At 37.8% G+C, this 24,755-nt stretch overlaps 1 protein-coding gene, 1 long non-coding RNA gene and 1 pseudogene across 2 annotated transcripts; 2 read left to right on the top strand and 1 right to left on the bottom strand.

Moving 5' to 3' along the window:
• Positions 1–1,555: 1,555 nt before the first annotated feature.
• On the bottom strand, positions 1,556–2,300 carry LOC137746605 (uncharacterized). Its single transcript, XR_011069880.2, has 2 exons — positions 2,234–2,300; positions 1,556–2,139 (listed from the first exon to the last, which is right to left on the bottom strand). It is a non-coding gene; the product is annotated as an uncharacterized LOC137746605 (long non-coding RNA).
• A 2,848-nt stretch (positions 2,301–5,148) lies between these two features.
• LOC137734301 (uncharacterized) lies at positions 5,149–9,999 on the top strand. The gene is made up of 7 exons (XM_088678474.1): positions 5,149–5,359; positions 5,555–5,612; positions 5,747–7,103; positions 7,185–7,430; positions 8,091–9,044; positions 9,282–9,733; positions 9,897–9,999. The coding sequence occupies exons 1-7, from the start codon at positions 5,149–5,151 to the stop codon at positions 9,997–9,999; spliced, it is 3,381 nt and encodes a 1,126-aa protein (XP_088534600.1).
• A 9,472-nt stretch (positions 10,000–19,471) lies between these two features.
• On the top strand, positions 19,472–20,200 carry LOC148698618 (secreted RxLR effector protein 161 pseudogene; annotated as a pseudogene).
• The last annotated feature ends 4,555 nt before the right edge of the window (positions 20,201–24,755 follow it).

The following is a 24,755-nucleotide window of genomic DNA, read 5'->3' as shown; positions in this document are numbered from 1 at the left end:
CATGCATCATCCAATTCAATAACGTTAGGAAGATTTGAAGGTTAATTAGTGCATCACGGTTAACTTGGGGTGTTGAGTATCATAGTTTATTGAAATGCAATTGGAAATCATTTTATTATGCAAGTATAACATGTATGGAGATGAACCCCTTAGCCATTCTATCATCCATTCATTCCATTCCATCAAATTCGTTTTACAATCTGTTTAGTTTATTAACTTGTTTTGTTATTTCAATTTTCGTATAAATCTAAATCCCCCTTTACTTTAATGTCCAATTTAGTTAGAAATCAATTTAGTTTGTGCTTTTAAGTGTTTTGATTCATTTTATTTCCCAATTTCGTCCAGATTCACCAAAGTGCTCAAAACTGCCCAGAAAGTGATTTTAAGGCAGTTTTGAGTGTTTTGGGTGATGTTTGAGTCTTTTGGTTTGTTTTAATGTTTTAAGTGTTTAGTTTTACATTCTTTAAGTTAGTTTAGTGTTTTATATTGTGTTTTTACGTTCTTGAGTCAAGTTATTACTTAATTTCGTCCAAATTTGTGTTTGTGCTCAAATCTGCCCAGAAAGTGGTTTTTAGGCAGATTTGAGTGTGTTTGTGTTGTTTTGAGTCTTTTGGTTTGTCTTAGTGTTTTAAAGTTTAGTTTTGCATTCTTTGAGTCTAGTATAGTGTTTCATATTGTTATTTTACGTTTTTGACTCAAATCCAAGTGGTTAACAATCCCTCCTAATCCCCGGTCCAGAACGATCCCTACTTATACATATACTACAATTTGACGAAAAGAGGGTTTAATTTGTGTGCGTATAAATCTCGCATCACGTGGAAATACCAAGTTTTTCTTAGTCCGTGGAATTTCTCTTTAATCATTTGTTCCTGATATATATGTGTTTGTACCCAATATTTAGTTTGTAGGGTCAACAATATGCTAGTTATATAAGGTGTTTAACAGAAGGAAATTAAATAAAAAGTTTCGATTCAAGAAGACAGAACAGTAAGTTGATCTCTACATGGCTAGCTGATTTTTACAAAACATAATATAAATGATATATATGTACCTTTACCAATTAGCTAGGTTGACTATGCGTGCTAAAAAAGTTATTGAATTTGATGTGATATAATTATCAATCAATTCACACTACCACGTTTAACATTTAGTGCGATGAACAGAAATTGGTCGCGCAAAACTTAATAGTGTCACACAAACGTATGCACAACGAAAACTTCGTCGCACAGAATCCATCGCTTAAAGATTGTGAAGAAAGACTTTGCGCGACAGTTCCTCATTCATCGCACCAAATTTTTAGGAACAAGTATGTTCATCGCACAAAATGCCAGGATACAAACCTGGGACGACTAATATTCATCTCTAAAAACTTTGCGTTACAACATGTTGTCCTTGCGTGATGAAAGTGAGTTATAGCAAAAAAGTATGCACGACGAAGCTATTCGTCGCGCAAAAAAAAAAAAAAATTATATATATATTTTTTAAATTATATTTTTTGTTTTGGGTTTAATTTTATAATAAAGTAATAAAATTAAATTGAAATAAAAAAATGTAATGAAGAGAAAAATAATTTATTTAAAATAAAAATAAAATGTATGTACAAGGAAAAAGTTTTAAAAGTAAGGGACTAAACAACTAAGAAAAAAAGGTGGAATAATCTACGGGGTCGTCGTTCGCATGTGGCTGGAAAGATTGGGGCAAGAAGGGCTCAGGGTTGAGGATAGGCTCAGAGGTTGAAGGGGTGGAGTTCTGGGCATGCTCGGGTTGGAGGGGCTCGGACCTCAACGGGGGACGGATATTGGGGAGACAAATGTTGGACTGACTGAAGGCCTATACAATCAGTGACATCTGGCTCTTATACGAGGTGAGCTTAGTTTTAAGGTCGGCCACCTCAGTTGTCAAAGCTATCACCTCATCATTCAACTGCGAGGATGAAGAGGCTCTAGGTTCTCGCCGCCAGGCATTCCCCATCGCCCTAGAATACGTTCCTGGCCTTCGCCCGAGAGTCTGATCTAAGGTGTCTGTAAGGATCTAAAAGCTCACATCCTCGGGGGGATCCACAGACTTGAACAGAGTCTCGGGAGGAAGTTGGGAGATGGACTCCTAAAGAACCAACTGCCTCTTCTCCATCATCGTTGCCTATGTAATATAACATGAAATATTAATATTGATTCAAATAATAACCATGATACTTGAATGCGTAAGATATTAATTACAATTGAAGAATACTTACATGAAGGGACTCAGCCAACTTATCCCCGGGTCAAACATAAATGTCTCCAAAGACATCGATCCCCGGGCCAACTTATAAGGTTAACTTTTGGACAAATGATTTTGCACAACGAATAATGTGTTCGTCGAGCAAATACACTTTGTGCGGCTAATATATCATTCGTGGCACAAGTTACTTTTTTTTTCTCTGTTTACTTTATAATTTATTAATGTAAACAACTTGCAAGACGAATACTATTGTCGTCGTGCAAAATGCATATTTTATTTTTATTTTTATTTTTGTCCGTTTTCTTTTTATCTAATGTAAAATTTTATTTTAATCTAAATAAAGAACTCAAACCTAATTAAACATTACCAAATTAATTAACAACACTAATTTATTATCCCAAATACATATTATAATTAATGAAAATATTAATAGTCATCCACATAACATAAATAAATTAATTAAAATCAAATATAAAGTCCTAAAAATCTTCTTTCATAAAAAAAAAAAAAAAATACAATTCAACTTCAATCCTCCTCCTTCGGGGTAGCAGCACCTCGCTTTGCATCCCATAGCACATCAAACTTCCACTGCCATAAATGCTTCTTGAAAAGGTCATCGGTTTTATCAACATCCCAATGAACCTATATTAATGCCAATAACGATAAATTAATAGTTTAAAAATACTACTTTTTAACAAAAATAATTATACATTATTTAATACAAACTTACCGATAACTCCCCCAGCATGGACTTCTTCAACTCCTCAGGCACCTTTTTCCAAGACTCAAACTCAGCAAAACATTCCCTCCGCACCAAACCCCCAATATCAAACCTAAGTTCGGCGTACACACCAGCCATACTTTTGTCTTCACAGGAGGGCACTTGCTTACGTCGGTACCTCTCTACTAGCAATACAACTTTCCTTTCGCGAGAGCTTTCTCTCGAATCGGCCATTACCTTTGAAACAAAATCTTTGAAAATTAGGGTTCTTAAATTGTGTTTATATAGCACTCAGAACACTTTGTAGCATAAATTGGTTTATTCGTCATGCAAAACGCGTCATAAATGCGCAGTAAATGGGAGTGGTTGGAAGGCATCTGATCGTGTCAATGAAACTTTGTGCGACGAATATATGGAAATTTTTGTCGCGCAAACATTTGGTGGGTTTTTCCTGCGTTTTCTTGCGTGACGACAATAAGTATTCGTCGCGCGAAGTATTCTTGCGTGACGAATACTTTCGTCGCATAAAATATATATATCTTTTCCTTTCCTGCCATTTTTGCGCGACGAATATATTTTTTCGTCACGCAAAATCTCGTCGCGCAAACTGTTTTTTCTACTAGCGTCATGTGTTATAATATGGGTGGACTGAGTTATAATATCAAATGGCAGTGGTTCAGTACCACAAAATACGAAACCTTGCAGAATTATTTCTGAATTGGTTGGGGACTTAATGAAATTATTGTCATTATATACACTGGTTATAAACAACTTTCCTTTTCATATTTTATGAGAGAAATCATAAGCAGTTAGAGAGAAGTTATAGATAACTAGTACATACAATATTACGTGCGTATTACTATGGTGCTAACCCTAATTTATGGCCAATGCTGCCACCTCTTATATTTTTCTTGTTTGAAATGAGATGTTAAAGCCTTTCAAGACGTTATATGAGACTTTGCCTTCAATTTAACTCATGTGCTCTTTTTTCTTTATTATTGGCTCAAAAACGGGTGTTTAAAGTTTGAACTCAATAATCTTCACCGATTGGCATCTATAGATACAATAGATCAAGTCGACGACTATGGAGACTTGCATGTTTTACAGTGTGGTTAGCTTTACCAAAACAATAGTGTGGTTAAAGTTTGCCTCGGATACTTTAAATGTGTTTTTATTGGAGAGTTTTACAAGTTTAGAGCAAAATAATTTGACGTAATAAATTAAGACAATTAATATAACTTTGCCCAATAAAATATAAACAATATAACATTACAAGAAATAATTATTTCAGCTTTAGACATTGCACCATCACTCAAGCCTTCTCTGCCCTGTATCCATCCGTAGATGCAGTACAAGTCTAATATTTAACTAAATATCTACTAATATACGTGTCATTTGAAAAGTTAATGGTTAAAATATTGAAATATAAACATTGAACTTTCTTCAAAAACCTACACCACAAACGGTCTTCTATAGCATTTGTTTATAGCGTTCATGTGCATACCGAAGCTACAGAGACGGAGGTCTTCTATAGCATTTGTTTATTGAATTATTTATAAGATTATTGATAAATTGAATTGTTGGTTTAGTTTGTTATTAGTCATACTAGACTTTACGAGTAAGAGTTTAAGATTTTTTTTTTATTATACAGTTACGTAATGGAACAATACTATATGAAACAGTGCTTAAATCTTTCTTCAAATATTACGGGGAGTCCTTCTTCGGATATTTGGAGTAGTTCTCCTTCGAATATTCCAGTTATTCCAAATCCTCCTTTGAATTTCTCGGGTAGTTCACAACAAAGTGAGGTCACTGAGTTAGATGAAATATTGGCTAATATTCATGCATACCCTGGACTTAGATCTCGAATGATTGTGCCTAATTATCGTGAAGCAACTCATAAACACTATCTACAAAACGATCCTTGTAACCTAAAACCTACAAAATGCTAGGGAAAAAATCGGTGATGACAATCGATGTTTTATCACCCATTTGTTTGCTACTTTTGTGTGGTTGAAGAAGAAGCCATTTGTGAGACCAAATGAGAAGACCAATGTAGTTCTGAAGAACAATGGCAATAAGGAAAGTCGCAGAATCTGTGGAAACTTGCATTCGATGAGTGTTGGTTTAAAGGGAAGCCAAAAAGTCATTAGTGTGCCAAGTTTGGACTTAGTGCTAAAGACGGGAGAAGCAAAACTATTCAAGAAATGCACAACGCAAAGGATGTTGGTGAAGAAACTTCTATGTTCTTTGCTTGTAATTCTATTTCTGTGATTAAAGATGAACTTGTCTGGTTTATAGATAGTGGTTGCAGTAACCACATGACTTTTCATGAGTCAGTACTCAGTAATGTTGACAGGAATGTGACAACTAGAATCAAAATAAGAAATGGGCAGATTGTGCAGGCTGTTGCAAAAGGTACACTAGTTATTGAGACAAAGAATGGTACTAGGCACATTAAAGAGGTGATGCTAGTACGAGGATTAGATGAAAAATTACTCAGTGTGAGACAATGATGCACCATGGTTATTTTCTTCTATTTGGTGATGATGAGGTGACTATTATTTGTTGAAATTCTTGTATTAATTGTAAATATTCTTTGATTCATTCTAGGGTTGTTTGCCTTGTATAGCACGTTGACTATGAAGCTTGATTATATGATCTTGATTAGGTTATGTTTTGTAAACTTGCCTTGTGAAGGCCAGTGCTAGTTTATATATTAGGGTTGTAATATTTTCAATAATGAATAGTTGAGAATCTATTCTTTCTACATACATACACTTCGCCATTTTTACATGACATCAGAGCACCTTCCTGGTGCCTGAAACGCTTCCGCTTGATCTCGTTGTTCATCATGAGTGACGAAGAAACTCCTAAACACAAACCACAACTCACAACAATAATGGACATCACTGATCCATTCTACATCCATCACTCGGATCACCCGAGTCTACACCTTGTTTCCAAACCACTGGATGGTGACAATTATTCCACATGGAGTCGTGCGATGACAATCAGCCTCAGCGCCAAGAACAAGCTCGGTTTTGTGGATGGTTCGATAGAAGCCCCGCCAAAAACCGACGCCAAATATTCCCTTTGGAAACGATGCAATGATATGGTTCTCTCATGGGTCGTTAGTTCTGTTGGTAATGATTTGATGAGCAGCGTCCTATACACGGATTCACCCTCTAAGATATGGGAGGATTTGAAGGAACGTTTCTCGCAAGGAAATGTTTCTCGCAATTTTCAAATTAAAAGAGAGATCATTGAACATCGACAGCGTCAACAGTCCATATTGGCATACTATACCAAACTCAAAGGACTTTGGGATGAACTAGCGTTCTACAATACAATTCCAGCCTGCACATGTGGAACGATGAAAACGATCAATGAAAGAGAACAACAGGAACAGGTTATTCAATTTCTCATGGGATTGGATGACTCTTATTCGGCTGTTCGTGGACAAATCCTCTTAATGCAGCCACTACCAAACATTCGTAAGGTATATTCTTTGACTTTACAAGAAGAAAAACAAAGAGAGGTGGCAGAAGGTGGTGAAAGTAACACTACACATGCCATGCACGTATCCAAGACCACCTGGGATAAGCAGTCTCGCAAGCCGAACAATGGTGGCAAGGCAAACACTGGTAAAGATTTTCATTGTACTTACTGCGATGGAAATACTCATACAGTTGATTACTGTTTCTACCTTCACGGCTTTCCTCCTGGCCACAAGTTTCACGGGAAGGACGTAAAGCCTCCAAACAAAACCAGGCGCGCAGCAGCCAATAATGCCCACAAAGAAGAAGCCAAGTCGAGCACTACCAAAGAACCTGTTGATTTGAAATTCACAGTGGACGAGATCAACCAAATCAAAGCTATTCTTCGTGGTGATGGTAAAAATCAGATTTTTGCAAATGCAGCAGGTATACCTAATACACGATGCTATTCTTTTTCCACAAACAATCCCGATTCTTGGATTATTGACAGTGGTGCTACAGATCACATTTCTTCTTCTTCCAATTTAAACGACAAAAGGAGCCCACATTCTTCCTCCGTCAATCTGCCAAATGGGTCACAAGCACCAATTTCTTGTCTTGGTTCAATCAAACTCACTCCAAATTTAGACCTAAAAGATGTCCTTTGTGTCCCTGGTTTTCGAGTTAACTTGATGTCAGTTAGCAAAGTTACTCGGGGATTAAATTGTTTGATCATTTTCTTCCCTACTTTTTATCTCTTACAGGATTTGGCAACGAAGAAGATGATTGGATTGGGGAAGGAGCGTGATGGCCTGTATTACCTAGTCCCGATCAAAGAAGACTTCGTCTTTCGACAGAATAAGCCTGGGGTCGTTGCTGCTTCTGCATCCGCACCATCCAACGTCTGGCACCAACGCCTTGGACATCTTTCCACTGGTCCAGCCCGTGTTTTATCTAGTTCCATTCCTGATATTTCTTTTAATTTTGATTCTCATTGTGATGTCTGTCCAGTAGCCAAACAAACAAGGTTAACTTTTTCCTTAAGTTCTACTTCTAATCTACAACCTTTCGAGTTAATACATTGTGATATTTGGGGTCCGCATCGTTTGCCCTCTTCATCAGGTGCTAGATACTTCTTAACCATAGTTGACGATTACTCCCGATTTACTTGGCTTTTTCTCATGAATTTAAAATCTGAAACACAAGAGAAAATCAAACTATTTTTTGTTTATGTCAACACTCAATTTCAGCGTCAAGTTAAACAAGTACGCACTGATAATGGCGCATAATTCCTATCCATGCGTTCATTCTTTGCCAACTCAGGAACTGTTTTTCAACATACTTGCCCGCACACACCTTAACAAAATGGGGTGGTGGAGCGTAAACATCGGCACCTCCTTAATGTAGGTCGCGCACTTCGTTTTCAAGCAAATCTTCCCCTCAAATTTTGGGGAGAAAGTCTTCTCACTGCCACTTATCTCATCAATCGCACACCCACCATCATTTTATCCAAAAAAACACCCTATGAAATGCTCTACACACGCCCACCCACTTATATGCACTTACGGGTTTTTGGGTGCCTTTGCTATGCTACACACACTTTTCCTAAACACAAGTTTGATGCTAGGGCTCACAAATGTCTCTTTGTTGGTTATCCTTCTGGACAAAAGGGGTATCGTCTCTACAATCTTCACACTCATCAAATTTTTACTAGTCGTGATGTGGTTTTTCATGAACACATCTTCCCTTTTGCTCATCATCCTCCCGACACCCAACCTGATGAAGTTGTGCCCGTCGTTCCTCTTCCCCTCACCGATACCATCTCAGATTCTTCCACCTTTCCACAAGAATCCTCCTCTCCCACCATCCCTAGTCCAACCACTTCTCCTCCTTCACCTGCCGTACCTGTCGTCCCTTTTCCACCATCACCTGTGTCGCCACCATCACCTATGTCGCCCTCATCTTCTCTTCCTTCTCCACGCCCTGTCAACTCTATCCTACCACCACCTGCCCTTGGTCGCGGCCTCCGCCCCAAGCAACCTTCTGTCTTATTGAAGGATTATGACTGTTCACAGGTCACCACGTCGCCTTCCACGTCCACTTCTTCTTCGCGGTCAGGTACTCGCTATCCCCTCTCTCATTATCTCTCTTCTTCACATTTATCACCATCTCACCAAGTGTTTGTCAATAACATCACTCGTAGCATCGAACCTACTTCTTTTGCCCAAGCCAACCTTGATCCTCATTGGCAAGCTGCCATGCAGTTTGAACTTGCTGCACTTGAACAAAATCATACCTGGACACTCACTTCCCTGCCTCCTGGAAAACGTGTTATCGGCAGCAAGTGGGTTTACAAGATCAAACATCGCTTTGATGGCTCCATCGAGCGCTATAAAGCGCGTTTGGTTGCCAAAGGTTACACGCAAATTGAAGGCCTAGACTATTCTGAAACATTTGCACCCGTGGCCAAACTTACCACTGTTCGTTGTTTATTAGCCGTGGCTGCTCAACGCCACTGGCCCCTCCACCAGCTCGATGTCCAGAATGCTTTTCTCCATGGTGATTTGGACGAAGAAGTTTTCATGTCTCCACCTCCTGGACTTCGTCGACAGGGGGAGAACTTGGTTTGTCGACTCCATAAATCCCTTTATGGCTTAAAGTAGGCTTCCCGTCAATGGTTTTCAAAGTTTTCTCAAGCCATTCAACTCGTGGGGTTCAAACAATCAACTGCACACTACTCATTGTTCACCTGCACTACTGCGCATTCAATTACAGTGGTTCTTATCTATGTTGATGACATGATCATTACAGGGAACAACCATGAGGCTATTCAACGTTTAAAACAATTTCTTCATCATCAGTTTCGTATTAAGGACCTCGGACCTCTCAAATATTTTCTTGGGATCGAAGTGGCTCGTTCACAACAAGGCATTTCTATCTCACAAAGGAAATATATTTTGGACATACTGGACGATGTTGGACTATTAGGGGCATGTCCGGTGGATTTTCCCATGGAACAAGACTTGAAGTTAAGGCCAACGGATGGTGAATTATTGAAGGATCCAACCAGATATAGAAGGATCGTGGGACGACTCATTTACCTCACCATAACAAGGCCAGATATCACATTTTCTGTCCAAAATCTTAGCCAGTTCATGAACCAACCACGCAAGCCTCATCTTGAAGCTGCTATACGAGTCTTGAAATACCTCAAAGGGACTCTAGGACAAGGTCTATTTTTTCCATCTACAGATGCATTACAATTGAGTGGTTACTGTGATGCTTTATGGGCATCATGTCTAACGACTAGAAGGTCTGTGATAGGTTATTGTGTGTTTTTGGGGAAATCACTTATCTCCTGGAAGACTAAAAAACAACATACGGTTTCACGATCGTCTGCAGAGGCAGAATATAGATCAATGGCTGCAATCACTTGTGAACTTACATGGCTTCGTTATCTGTTACAAGATTTACAGGTCTCCCATGCAGCTCCAGCTCATGTTTACTGTGACAATAAGGCAGCTTTACACATTGCAACTAATCCAGTATTCCACGAGCGAACTAAACATATCGAATTAGATTGTCACTTGGTCCGAGAAAAGTTACATTCAGGAATGATTGCAACAAGGTTCACACCTTCAAAGCATCAGTTGGCCGACATATTTACAAAAGCATTAGGAAAGGCAACGTTTCATTCTCTTCTCAGCAAGTTGGGCATCCAAAACATTCATGCTCCAACTTGAGGGGGAGTGTTGAAATTCTTGTATTAATTGTAAATATTCTTTGATTCATTCTAGGGTTGTTTGCCTTGTATAGCACGTTGACTATGGAGCTTGATTATAGGATCTTGATTAGGTTATGTTTTGTAAACTTGCCTTGTGAAGGCCAGTGCTAGTTTATATATTAGGGTTGTAATATTTTCAATAATGAATAGTTGAGAATCTATTCTTTCTACATACATACACTTCGCCATTTTTACATTATTGATGGCAGAAAGTTGAAGAATCATGTTGTCACAGCAGGGACGGAGCTAGAAATTTCTTCTAGTGGGGGCAACCCGAAAATCAACTAAGAAAACCTTATTATAGTATGGCTTATACCTAATATAATAATAGGGATGATTTCAAATGATGATGCATCACAATTTCAATGTTACAAAAATTTCGGTGTAGTAGTGGACAATGGCAAAGTGATAAGAAAAATATTAATACATGATTACTCAAGAAAGGTTTTTCGGTTTGAATGACAGAACAATAGCACTTTTGCTCATATAATATATTGTTGGAAGTATGCCCACAAAGCCACTCATTTGATGTAATAGCTTTTTGGAATACTTATTGTGTTAAACTTTTATATGTTTAATAGAGGGCAAAGCTTATTGTTAATCACTATTTATAGTATCTTGTGGTTAAGCAATAAGGGAATCCAAGGAATGTATTTGATCTAAGAGACAAGTGATTTAAGTTAGTTAAATTAACGAGACCTTTCTCTTATGTTCATTCCTAAAACGTTCCTAGCCATAGGATTGCCAATTGGGCATTGACAATCCGCTAAGGTTAGTATGTGTTATGTCGACTCAAGCGTGAGTATGAACTAGTCTCAAGTCATTTGGTGTTGGACACTAAGGCAAACACATAGGTGCTCGAAAGAGTAATCGAGTACACTGAACAACGATCAAACGAGAGTTTGAACATACATGTCATGTGAGAACTCGATAGTTGCAATATGCAAAGTAGTCCTTTGACCTGAGGCATCATTGATGTCTAATGGTTAGGTCCTTGATCTTTGATTATGTCAACGGCATTCCATTGGAGTGTCCACGGCATTGTTGGGTCAAGCTATCTAGTCATGTAGGCATATGAATGCACAACAAGGGATCTCTAACCTTCCATGGTGGAAGGAGAATACTCTAAGATATGATTCGAGAGTCTTTGGCCAAAGCATATGAATATGACTAAGGAAGCTTGTTCCAAATCTTATTCAATTGAATCATATAGAGAAGTATCACATTGGATAGTAGACATGAAACAAACTATCACTTAAACAATGTGATTAAGAGGATTGTATTAGAGAAGGACCGTATTGCATTGTAGTTGTAACTGGATAGGTTCTCCAACCACTTCTACTTAGCTTGGGTAACCATGACATGTTGCTAGGCGTCACCCATGGTTTGTGGAAGCCCTAAAGATTAGCAAACACTAATTTTAAGGGAGAATTGAAATGTGGTTTCAATTCACAATCGATCGTTAAGAGTAACATCGCCCACTACCTCGCTAATTGGAACCTAATGGATCGTACACCGAGTAAGGATATAAGTGAAGAAATTATATGAAATGGATAAGCAATTAAATGGTTTAATTGAAGAATGGTCAAGATTAATTAAATAGTTAATTAATTATACGAAACGTTCGTATTGGGCGTTTAAGTTAGTTTTGGGCTTCGGGGCACAAAAACGTTTTGGTTCACAAGGCCCATTATGTTTAAGTTGTATGACAACTAAAACAAAATGGGCAATTAAGCCCAATAACAACATATGGCCGGCCATAAGGGTGAGGGGTAGCAAACTTGTATTAATTACAAGTTTGCCACTCACATGAAATGAAGTATAAAATCAACATTATAGCTTTGTTTCACATTAGGGTTTTCTAATTGAATTTGGGTGAAACATATTCTCTCATTTTCTACATAGAGGCCGGCCACTTAGGGGAGGAACATCTAGCAATCTATTCTTCCCTAAGTCATCCATTTCATCTTTACACTACATCTTTGGTGTGGAGACTTAGAGACACCAAACCTTTGGTGTTTTGGAGAACAAATCCTCAAATCCTCAAAGAAGAAAAGGAGCACTAAAAGGGAGGAAATCACAAGGAAGATCCAAGGAGCAAGGAGGTGACTTGAAGGCCCTCCACTTGGGTGAATCCCTTGTGCAATCAAGGATGAGCTTCAAGGGTAAAGAATCTCTAAATTCTTATTCTCTTTAATATTGTTAAAGAGTCTTATGGTTCACCATATACTAGGCTTTGAAAGTCATGGGTTTTATGAATTGTTTTTGGATGCATGCCTACTTTAATTTGTTAATAGTTTGCCTATGTATTCAAATGTTCTTTACATGTTCTTAGCTAGGACATAAATTTTCCTTCAAGTGGTATCAGAGCCTAGGCCTAGTTTATGGTGGATCCTTTTGGGTTTTGTGATTTTTCATAATATGTGATTTAAATGTTGTAAATGTTACAAGCTTTGTTCTTGCTTTGAATATAAATTTTGTTTGAAAATTTAGCATCTCAAATGTTGTAGATGTAGTTCATATAAGCATGAATATTGGAACTAAACTTTGGTGCCAAGTATTTTGGGATTTTCGGCCAAATCCAAAGGGTGATTTTTTGGGTTCATGTTAGGCTTGTTAAAATGGTTTTAAAGTGCTTTTTGGAACCCCTAAGTACCCTAGGATATTAACCCTCTTTTGAGTTGTGAAAATTTGAGTTTTTGGTGAAAGATAACATCCATGGAGCTATTATGAGTTTTCATGTATGTTCTTCATATTTCTTGAAGTTCTTACCAAGAACAAAAAGTTTTGAAGTTTTGATTCAAAAGTTTTATGTTTTTCATAAAGTTTTGTTTTTCAAATGGTGGGTGATAGTTATTGGTGAGATGTGACTAAAAGAATTTTAAAGTTTTATAAAAAACATTTTCTTACAAACCATCAAAGTCACCTTTGTCTTACCTACCAAAAACCACTTACAAAACTTTAGATTTTTTCAATTTTTCAACACTATGGCCGGCCACCTTTGGTAAAAGGTGTTGGAGGGACTTTTGTGCAATTATATAAAGTTTTGATACTTTTGTGTATTTGCATTTTGACCCCAAAAGTTTTTGTTTTAACAAAGTGACCCAAATTGTTGTGGTCATTGTTTTTGGCCCAAAACAAAATGAGAACAAAAATTGTTTTGTCTCTTTAATGAGAATTTGATTTTCATTATATTTAGTTCCATTTAAATCAATTCTATGGATCCAAAAACCAATTGTTTAAAGTTGCTTTCTTAGTTAGTTTAGTTAATTAAGAAAAGGGTGATTATGAACCAAAGGCCTCGATAATTGAGCTATGTGATTGGCCGATTTACATTATGAATGCTTGGGTTTTAAGTAATGTAGATTTGAATGTAATTTGATTAATTCAAGTTGTTGTATTGGGCATAAGTCCTTCAATTTGTTGTAAAGGGCATAAGCCCATTATTTGTGTTGTAAAAGGGCATAAGCCCTTCTTATTATTTCATGTATTCCTCTTTGTTTATATGTATGCAAATTGGAATAGTTGGGTCCAATGCCCAATAGGAAATAATGGTTTAATTGGATTAAACGCGTAACTAAAATCAACAACTATCTACCTTAAACCCAAGGTCCAACACAAGGCTCGTGTTGGATCAAATCAAACGGTTCATAATCATCCTAAAACCTAATATGACTATATAGTCCATATGAGGATGCAATGCGTTCGTTAGTAGTTCCATATAGTCTCGCGTGTTTCAACGAAACAGTGGGAGTATTATATGCTACTAAATCATATTAACTTGGACCAATAGTTATGATAGGGCCATGTTCTTTTAATATGATTAAAATGATTTTGATGTAGCCCAAAACTACTCCCTCAACAAACGAATATTAAGTTGATAAACGAGAGATGTTTTGAACATTTCTTCGTAGGCCTTCCACCGTGGTGGGCTCCAATCGTTTGTGACTTGTACACCGGCTTCACCCTATCATGGGGGAGTACAAAGTGCATGCTTACACTCAGGAGGAGTTCATAAACATATGATGAGGTAAGTGTAGGCAACGAGGATGGCCGATATCATATCATTGTGAGGCTATTCTTGAACCCCTTCATGAACTAAGCATGGTGGGAATAACTTAACTAAGTGCAATGGTGCCGATATCGTATCATCGTGAGGCCACATTCTCTAGAGGCAAAACTAGATGGGTAATTACAAGAGTTGTAAATGAGTAAAGTGTTATTCTCTCATCATTATTTTTGCTAACCGATATCGTATCATCGTGAGGTGGGCTTGGTAATGGTGAGTCTCCCATACCCCGCTAAGAGTTCAACATAACTCTTGGATTCTATTGAGGGATATGGAATTTGCCAAAAATAGTGGGTGGTACTATTTGATTCAAGACCCAATCAAGTAGTTAATCAACAATCTAATACGATTTCTGTTATGTTATGTAGTTAACGACATGCCTAAAATACTACCCACCATTATACTTGACAAAATGGCCCAAGACTTTTTCCTTGCATATCTCTCGGATGATTTCACTAAGTTTATTGTAAACTATAAAGTGAATAGATTCGATCATACTTTTAACGAGATGATTGACATGTGCTGTAAATTTGAAAAATGTTTCAAAAAGGACAGTGGGAGTGAGAATGCAAAAATAAGGAAAAGGTTACATAAGAAGAAGGCAAAGAAATCCAAAGGAGCATGCTTTCATTGTGGAAAGGATGAACGTTGGAAGAAGAAATACAGGGTGCGCATTGCGAGCCTTATGACACGAACTTTTGAAGAGACTATTTCGGTCATAGAAAGTGCTTTTACAGTGAGCTCCAATTCCTAGATATTTGATTCAGGCGCTAGTCAACATATCTGTAATACGATGCAGGGACTAGCAGAGAGCAAGACACTGCGCAATGGGGAGATAGTTGTGCGAGTTGGGAACGGCACTAAAATCTCTGCAAAAGCAATAGGCACCTATATGCTTAAACTACCCTCTGGGGAAGTCTTGGAACTTAAAAATTGTTTATATTTTCCTTCATGTATAAAGAATTTGATTTCTATCTCTAAGCTTTTACGAGATGGGCACTCAATATTGTTTGACAAAATGAGTTGCACTTTATACTTGAACGGTCGTATTATCTCTCATGGTAATATGATAGAGGGACTTTTTCACCAAGAGACGAATAGTGGTTTGCACTGTATTGAAAGCGGGAATACCTCAAAACCCAAAAGGGCTAGAGAAGAAGTTAACCAAGAAAGGATGTGGCATCTTAAACTTGGACATGTGAACCTTGAAAAGATTCGCAAGATGTCGAAAGACGGATATGTCCGCCCATTAGGTAATGACTAGATGGGTACTTGTGAATGCTGTTTGAAAGGGAAGATGACCAAATCTCCATTCATTGGGAAAGGAGAGCGTGCCACTGAAATTCTAGGGTTAATCCACACTGACGTATGTGGACCTATGTCTACTACGTCGAGAGGAGGCTTCTCCTACTATATCACATTCACCGACGATCACTCTCGGTTTGGCTATGTGTATCTTATGAAGTACAAGTCAGAATCCTTTGAAAGGTTCAAAGAATTCAAGAATGAAGTTGAGAAGCAAACTGGGAAACAGATAAAGATCTTAAGATCAGATCGAGGGGGTGAATATTTGAGTAATGAGTTCCTAGATTATCTCAAAGAGTGTGGAATAATATCACAGTGGACTCCACCGGGAACTCCACAACTTAATGGAGTTTCTGAAAGGAGAAATCGAACCTTGATGAACATGGTTCGTTCTATGATGAGTTCCGCTGATCTACCAGTAACATTCTAGGGATACCCTCTATATACAGCAGCTTACTTGCTTAATAGAGTACCTTCCAAATCAGTTTCACAAACGCCCTATGAGATATGGCATGGAAGAAAGCCAAGTCTTAAGCATATTAAGATTTGGGGTTGTGAAGCTGATACGTGAATTATACGCACACAAACTAAACCCTATTTGTGACAATTGTAGTAATGATGTAAGTAGGGATCGTTCTAACCGGGGATTAACTAGGGGTGCTAAACACTTGATTCAAATAAATAAAACTAATTTTTAAAACACTTAACTTACTTAACAAGAACTCAAAACAAGTACACAAGACTTCAAATACTTGAAAACACAAAAATAAAAATAAAACAAATACGAATGATTAAGACTTAACAAAAGATGGGGGGGGGGATTGTGTTTGGATGAGATTAAATTAAATGGACAGAATATAATTAAGGGCAAAATGTAAATATGTATGTGATGAAAATATGGATGATGGAATAGCCAAGGGGTTCTTCTTCACACATGTTACACTTGCATACAAGATTGACTCTCAGTTGGTCTTTCGATAAATTATGAAACTCAACACTCCGGGTTAATTAGGTCCGCTTAAATTAACCGTCAAGTTTTCCTTAAGTTAATGAATTGGATGGGTTTGCGCAACGCAATTCACAACATTCTCCAAAAGTCCTTTACGTGAACAGCACAATAAAGATACAATCAAAGATCATTAAGCATTATGAAAACTATAAGTGTTGACGAGGCATTCGTTACTATGATGAGCATGAAACTCGTGCCAAGAATTCATTTAACGCGATTGTTTATAAGCAACCTCCACTACTTGTGAATATAAGTTCATAACGATTAGGTGAAACTCACTTATATTCTAGCGTCATATTCATGCATGAAAATTAAGCGCGCATTCTTAATAAACGTACATAAATAAGTTATCAATCAAACGGTTAAACGAATTGAATCCACAACTTATGAAATTCCAACGAAAGTTAATCAATTCATATTGCAAATGTAAACATAGTTTCGAATCACCCCCTAGCTAAAGGGGGTTTAGTTCCTCATAACTTTGAAATCAAAGAAACACCTAAACATTCCAACAACTCAAACTTGAATTGTATGAACGTTTAGGCACTCTTCTCTTTCATTCCTCATACGTACAAAACAAAGAGAATTAAAATGAAACATTGAAATCAAAGAATCACCTAAACATTCCAACAACTCAAACTTGAATTGTATGAACGTTTAGGCACTCTTTTCTTCCTCGTTGTTATAGCACAAGGTCTAAGGTGAGCTTTGGGGATTATGTGAAGTGTTTTGGAGGGATGGGAAGTGGTTGGATAGTGGCTGGAATGGAGGAGAAAAACTGCACAGAAATGGAAGGATATGCACGACTATGGATGTGTGTTTGTGTTGTGTGTTGTGTTGTGAATGGAATGAATCAATTGTGGCTGCAATGCATGCTTATTTATAGGTAAATGAGAGGGAACATGACAGCTAGGAATAGGTGGAAATGTGGCTGCAAGTTTGGTGAATGATTATGAGTGAATGCATGTGAATGTGGCTAGGTTGGAAAGCTGGAATTGCTGGAATTGCATGGTACCCCACGGCATTGAGTGTGTTTGAGTGTTGTGGCTGATTTGTTTGTTGGTTAAAGATGCATGTGGATGTATTATACAATGGGAAAGTATTTGATTGACAACTAGGGTGAATGGTGGCTGCAATGATGAAGTGTGATGGCTGAAAATGGCAAGGGAAGTGCACGGCATTAGGTGTTTTTGGTGCATGTGGCTGCAATGTTGTGCAATGATGGAGGAATAAGTGCATGTGGTTGAATTGGTGGTGAATGTGCATGTCAAAGAATGGATTTGGCTGCAATGGTATGTAATTGGGCTAGGTTTTAAGTGCATGAAATGGACCCAAATTGCTCCCCCTTGCATGGCAAGGAATGGTGTTTGTGTTAAGCCCATGGCGAGGTGTTATGTAATTGGGTTAGGGCCATTGTTTTGTGTCCTCAAGTGCATACAAGGCCTTCAATTTCATCCAACACTTGGGCTCCAAGCATAAGCTATCCATCCTTAGCCCAATAGTGCTCCAAAAGGCCCCAAAACACTCCACAATGCATCCTTTCGTCAAACACGTCTTTCGATCCTGAAAACACACAAAAGAAGCATAAAGGACTAAAATAACTAAAGAAACATAACGTAAATGTACGAGTACAAGCCATTTAAGTCGCATGAATATGCTCCTATCAGAAGCATATGTCAAGAAGCTTGAAGCTACTAAGCTTGAAGCGAGATCAGTAAGGTGCTATTTTGTGGGATATCCTAGAGAAACTATGGGATATGAGTTCTACCATCCTGACGACCAGAAAGTCTTTGTCGCCAGAACTGCTATGTTTCTTGAGGAACAATTTGTTCTCAAAGGAACTATAAGTAAAACGATGGAAATTAATGAGATTAATGATGAACCACAAACAAGCACACGACATGTTGACAACCCTGTTCCTGAACCCCTAGCTCCACGTAGATCTGAACGGGTTAGTAAGCCACCTAAGAGGTATGGCTTAGACAATGAATTTGCGGAATTGCACCTTCTAGGTGACAATGACACAAAGGAGGACCCTAGGGACTACACTGAAGCAATGTCCGACATTGATTCAAAGAGATGGCATGAGGCCATGAAATCCGAGATGGATTCCATGTATCAAAATCAGGTCTGGACTCTTGTAGACCCTCCAGAAGGTATAGTACCTGTTGGAAACAAATGGGTCTTCAAGAGGAAGATAGGCGTTGATGGGAACGTGGAGACTTATAAGGCTAGACTTGTAGCCAAGGGTTACAGGCAATGAGAAGGGATTGACTATGAAGAAACTTTCTCTCCTGTAGCCATGATTAAGTCCATTCAAATTTTGCTTGCTATAGCTGCGTACCATGATTATGAAATCTGGCAAATGGACGTGAAGACAGCCTTTCTGAACGGCTACCTAGAGAAAGAGCTTTATATGGCTCAACCCGAAGGTTTCGTGTCCAAGTCTGAAAAGACTAAGGTATGCAAGCTTCAGAGGTCCATTTATGGACTTAAGCAAGCCTCTAGGAGCTGGAACATTCGTTTTGATACTGAAATCAAATCGTTTGGTTTTACTCAAAACGAAGACGACAATTGTGTTTATCAAAAAGTCGTTGGGGAAGCAGTTGTATTCCTAGTGTTATATGTAGATGACATAATACTATTCGGGAATGACACTGCAGTACTTTCTTCTGTAAAAGTGTGGTTGTCCAAAACCTTCCACATGAAAGATTTAGGAGATGCATCTTATGTACTTGGGATAAAGCTCTATCGTGATAGATCCAGAAAATTAATTGGATTATCCCAATCTATGTACATTGATAAGGTGCTAAGTAGGTTCCAGATGGAGCAATCTAAGAAAGGTATTCTTCCTGTAGGACATGGAATTCATCTTTCTAAGTCCATGGGACCTAAGACTCCTGAAAAGATACGACATATGAATATGATTCCTTATGCTTCCGCCATAGGAAGTCTTATGTATGCCATGATATGCACAAGGCCTGATATCGCATATGCTTTGAGCATTACTAGTCGATATCAATTTAACCCAGGATCAGAACACTGGGCAGCTGTCAAGACGGTCCTTAAGTACTTAAGAAGAACTAAGGACATGTTCCTCGTTTATGGAGGAGCGACAGAGTTGCGAGTGGAAGGCTATACAGACGCAGATTTCCAATCTGACGTCGATGATAGAAGTTCCAACTCCGGATATGTATTCACTCTGAATGGTGGGGCTGTCAGCTGGAAAAGCAAGAAACAAAGTGTAATTGCCGATTCCACGACAGAGGCTGAATATGTCGCTGCAGCTGAAGCCGGCAAAGAAGCGTTCTGGATGAAAAAGTTCATTACTGAATTTGGAGTGGTTCCAACCATTACATCACCAGTAACTTTGTACTGTGATAATAATGGGGCGATAGCTCAAGCCAAGGAACCTAAGGCACATCAAAAGAACAAGCATTTTGACAGGCGCTTTAATATCATTAGAAGATATGCTGCCGAGGGGAAAATCAACATCCTCAAAGTTGCTTCAGCCGATAACGTAGCAGATCCACTGACAAAGCCAATGTCTCAAATCCAGCTTGACCGTCATATGGAAAAGATGGGTATTAGATACATGGGAAGATGGCTTTGAGTGCAAGTGGGAGATTGTTGGAAGTATGCCCACAAAGCCACTCATTTGATGTAATAGCTTTTTGGAATACTTATTGTGTTAAACTTTTATATGTTTAATAGAGGGCAAAGCTTATTGTTAATCACTATTTATAGTATCTTGGGTTTAAGCAATAAGGGAATCCAAGGAATGTATTTGATCTAAGAGACAAGTGATTTAAGTTAGTTAAATTAACGAGACCTTTCTCTTATGTTTATTCCTAAAACGTTCCTAGCCATAGGATTGCCAATTGGGCATTAACAATCCGCTAAGGTTAGTATTTGTTATGTCGACTCAAGCGTGAGTATGAACTAGTCTCAAGTCATTTGGTGTTGGACACTAAGGAAAACACATAGGTGCTCGAAAGAGTAATCGAGTACACTGAACAACGATCAAACGAGAGTTCGAACATACATGTCATGTGAGAACTCGATAGTTGCAATATGCAAAGTAGTCCTTTGACCTGAGGCATCATTGATGTCTAATGGTTAGGTCCTTGATCTTTGATTATGTCAACGGCATTCCATTGGAGTGTCCACAACATTGTTGGGGTCAAGCTATCTAGTCATGTAGGCATATGAATGCACAACAAGGGATCTCTAACCTTCCATGGTGGAAGGAGAATACTCTAAGATATGATTCGAGAGTCTTTGGCCAAAGCATATGAATATGACTAAGGAAGCTTGTTCCAAATCTTATTCAATTGAATCATATAGAGAAGTATCACATTGGATAGTAGACATGAAACAAACTATCACTTAAACAATGTGATTAAGAGTATTGTATTAGAGAAGGACTGTATTGCATTGTAGTTGTAACTGGATAGGTTCTCCACCCACTTCTACTTAGCTTGGGTAACCATGACATGTTGCTAGGCATCACCCATGGTTTGTGGAAGCCCTAAAGATTAGCAAACACTAATTTTAAGGGAGAATTGAAATGTGGTTTCAATTCACAATCGATCGTTAAGAGTAACATCGCCCACTACCTCGCTAATTGGAACCTAATGGATCGTACACCGAGTAAGGATATAAGTGAAGAAATTATATGAAATGGATAAGCAATTAAATGGTTTAATTGAAGAATGGTCAAGATTAATTAAATAGTTAATTAATTATACGAAACGTTCGTATTGGGCGTTTAAGTTAGTTTTGGGCTTCGGGGCACAAAAACGTTTTGGTCCACAAGGCCCATTATGTTTAAGTTGTATGACAACTAAAACAAAATGGGCAATTAAGCCCAATAACAACATATGGCCGGCCATAAGGGTGAGGGGTAGCAAACTTGTATTAATTACAAGTTTGCCACTCACATGAAATGAAGTATAAAATCAACATTATAGCTTTGTTTCACATTAGGGTTTTCTAATTGAATTTGGGTGAAACATATTCTCTCATTTTCTACATAGAGGCCGGCCACTTAGGGGAGGAACATCTAGCAATCTATTCTTCCCTAAGTCATCCATTTCATCTTCACACTACATCTTTGGTGTGGAGACTTAGAGACACCAAACCTTTGGTGTTTTGGAGAACAAATCCTCAAATCCTCAAAGAAGAAAATGAGCACTAAAAGGGAGGAAATCACAAGGAAGATCCAAGGAGCAAGGAGGTGACTTGAAGGCCCTCCACTTGGGTGAATCCCTTGTGCAATCAAGGATGAGCTTCAAGGGTAAAGAATCTCTAAATTCTTATTCTCTTTAATATTGTTAAAGAGTCTTATGGTTCACCATATACTAGGCTTTGAAAGTCATGGGTTTTATGAATTGTTTTTGGATGCATGCCTACTTTAATTTGTTAATAGTTTGCCTATGTATTCAAATGTTCTTTACATGTTCTTAGCTAGGACATAAATTTTCCTTCATATATAATATGGAGTATATGCAGTATGAATGTATGTTGGATATTAGATACATATATTGTATTCAAAGATAACGCGTGTTTATTATATAATTGTAGTCTACAACTTAACGAACAAATCACTTGAGTGGGGGCATAGGGCATATGTCCCCAGTGAGCCTTCATTGGCTTCGTCCATGTGTCACAGTGTAGAAGACATGAAATAGGTGTTTTCCTTTAATAATGGAAGATATGAATTTGATTGCACTAGAAGCTGTGATGGAAGACAGTGGTTGGGAGTAGCACATAAGACTTGGTCATCTAAATTTCCAAAGTCTAGAATAGTTAGTGGACAAAGAAATGGTAGTTAGATTGCCAAAGCTGAAGCAAGCACATCGACAAAACAAATAAGAGCCCTTGATGATGGTCTTGATGCAATGGAACAAATGCAACTATTGAAGCCAGCTAATGTTGAGGAACAAGTTGATTGAGACAAATTTGTTAATCGATGCTATCCTGAGTTTGCTGTAAGCTTGTTTGTATTAAATTTTAAATTAATTATTATGTTTTCAATGCATCAATTTTGGTTAAATGCAATTTCTTGTTATCTATTTTTCTTTGTTAGGCAATTAGTGAGAAGTTCAAAAAGTTGAAATCAATCCATATTCTCCCTCATGTGATGAGTTGTACATGATATGCACGCTTGGAGGGCGAGCTGGTATGAACATTTGTATATCTTTTAATTTCATTTTAGCGACAACACACTTATTCAAAGTTTAAATTATGGAATAATCAATAGAGAAAGAAAGGTACACTTGAGGAGGATTTAAATAGAGCCAATCTTTGGATAGCTGCTCGTACAAGAAAAGATGGTGAACCCGTAAATGAGATAGTGTCAAAGAAAATGGTATGAAGCTTTAGTTTGGAATCATCCTTATGTTATTTTTTATTCCATTTTTCTTTTACCCTTGTAATGATTTTTAAATGTATAGGATGACATTAAGTTGGCTAATAAAATGTCAACAACAGACAATGGTTCTATAAAAAGATGATGCCTTTGTTAAACGAGATCAGTATGCTAAGGCAATCACCGCAACTTGAAGAGTTTGATGCTCCACATGCAGTGCAGAATCCTAGTCGGCAAGCATGAGTGTATGTACCTGCCATCATTACAACTATAGTCATAATTCCCATAAAGGAAAGACAGCAAGGAGGACATGTGATTGCTGACTCATGGACAGCAGGGAGGACATTTTATTATTGCTGTGCTATTGCATCCGATTGCTGTTGTGTGCTGTTGCTGTGCTGCTGCATGTGTGGCGTGCAGTCACTTGTATTTTAAATTGTAAAGTTTGTATGTTGTAGTGTATATAACAAAGCCTTCCCGTAAGGTGATGCGAGAATTATACGCACACAAATTAAACCCTCTTTTTGACAATTGTAGTAAGTATGTAAGTAGGGATCGTTCTGGACCGGGGATTAGGAGGGATTGTTAATCACTTGGATTTGACTCAAAAACGCTAAAAACACAATCTAAAACACTATACTAGACTCAAAGAATGCAAAACTAAACTTTAAAACACTAAGACAAACCAAAGACTCAAAATGCTTTAAAGCATAAACTAAATTGATTTCTAACTAAATTGAACAATAAGGTAAAGGGGGATTTAGGTTTTGATTAAACTAAATGACAGATTGTAAATTAAAGCATAAGGAAATGAAGTAAACACAAAATGAATGAATCAACAGCTAATAAAAAGAGATAGCACAAATGGAGATGAAGCTAGAGATTCGATTTCACCATTGCTAAGCCAAGTCCATGCTTGTTAAGTCAGATTATACTCATCCCTCTACTTATTTCTTGGGTTTGTTTCACTTAGATATGATCAGCCATATGATGTGTGGATTTGATCAAATGTCTCTAATCATGAGCCTAATTGTGATGTGCAACTTTGGTTCCTAATCAAGACTATGTAGTGCACAAGAAACTTTCACAAAACCAAAGGGAACACTCGGCAGGATGTTTGCAAAACATTCCCTTCATTCATTCACATATCTACCAAGATTATGCATGATGTGTGCTTTAATTTTGGCTAAACAACCTGTGGTTAATTCAAATGATGATCAAGCATTAAAATCAACACACTAAGTCACAATTAAATCGGAGAATGAAACAAGAAATAGATAGATTAAATGAGAATTCCGAATTAACTACATGGCAATCTTGCAAGGCTACATCGAATCCCTAGAGAGAGATTAGTTACACTTCATGTTTACAAAAGGTTTGACATAAAAATATATAACATGAGTGAACATAGGATTAAGAAGAAAGAACCCTTGAAGCAAAACTGATGTCGAAATCCTTTAAGAAATGGGAGAGTGTATCTAATGGAATGAAGCCGAGAGGAAGTTCCTCATGGTACAAAACAAAGAGAATCAAAGAAACACGTAAACATTCCAACAACTCAAACTTGAATTGTAAGAACGTTTAGGCCCTCTTATCTTCCTCTTCGTCGTAGCACAAGGTCTAAGGGATGTTGTTGGTGTGTTGAATGGATTGGGGAATTATGGAAATGGATGAGGAGTGGTGTTTGGATTATAAGGGAATGGTAGCTCAAGGCAATGAGGGAAGATTGGATGTGTTTGTGATGTGTTGTGTATGAAAATGAGATGTGATTTTTGTGTATGAATGCATGGGTTTT

The sequence above is a fragment of the Pyrus communis genome, chromosome 2 (genome assembly GCF_041283825.1).
Source record: "Pyrus communis isolate YQ-2024b chromosome 2, ASM4128382v1, whole genome shotgun sequence".
In the NCBI taxonomy this organism is placed as follows: domain Eukaryota; kingdom Viridiplantae; phylum Streptophyta; class Magnoliopsida; order Rosales; family Rosaceae; genus Pyrus; species Pyrus communis.
Note: the sequence above shows the minus strand (reverse complement) of the source record. Positions and strands in the feature narration are given on the sequence as shown.

What these genes read in the sequence shown, in the direction of transcription:
- LOC137734301 (XM_088678474.1), top strand. Translation starts at nt 5,149, where the DNA reads ATGCACAACGCAAAGGATGTTGGTGAAGAAACTTCTATGTTCTTTGCT. An exon ending in TGTGCAGGCTGTTGCAAAAG is followed by an intron (nt 5,360 to 5,554) that starts GTACACTAGTTA and finishes GATTCATTCTAG; the next exon opens with GGTTGTTTGCCTTGTATAGC. An exon ending in TTTGTGTCCCTGGTTTTCGA is followed by an intron (nt 7,104 to 7,184) that starts GTTAACTTGATG and finishes TATCTCTTACAG; the next exon opens with GATTTGGCAACGAAGAAGAT.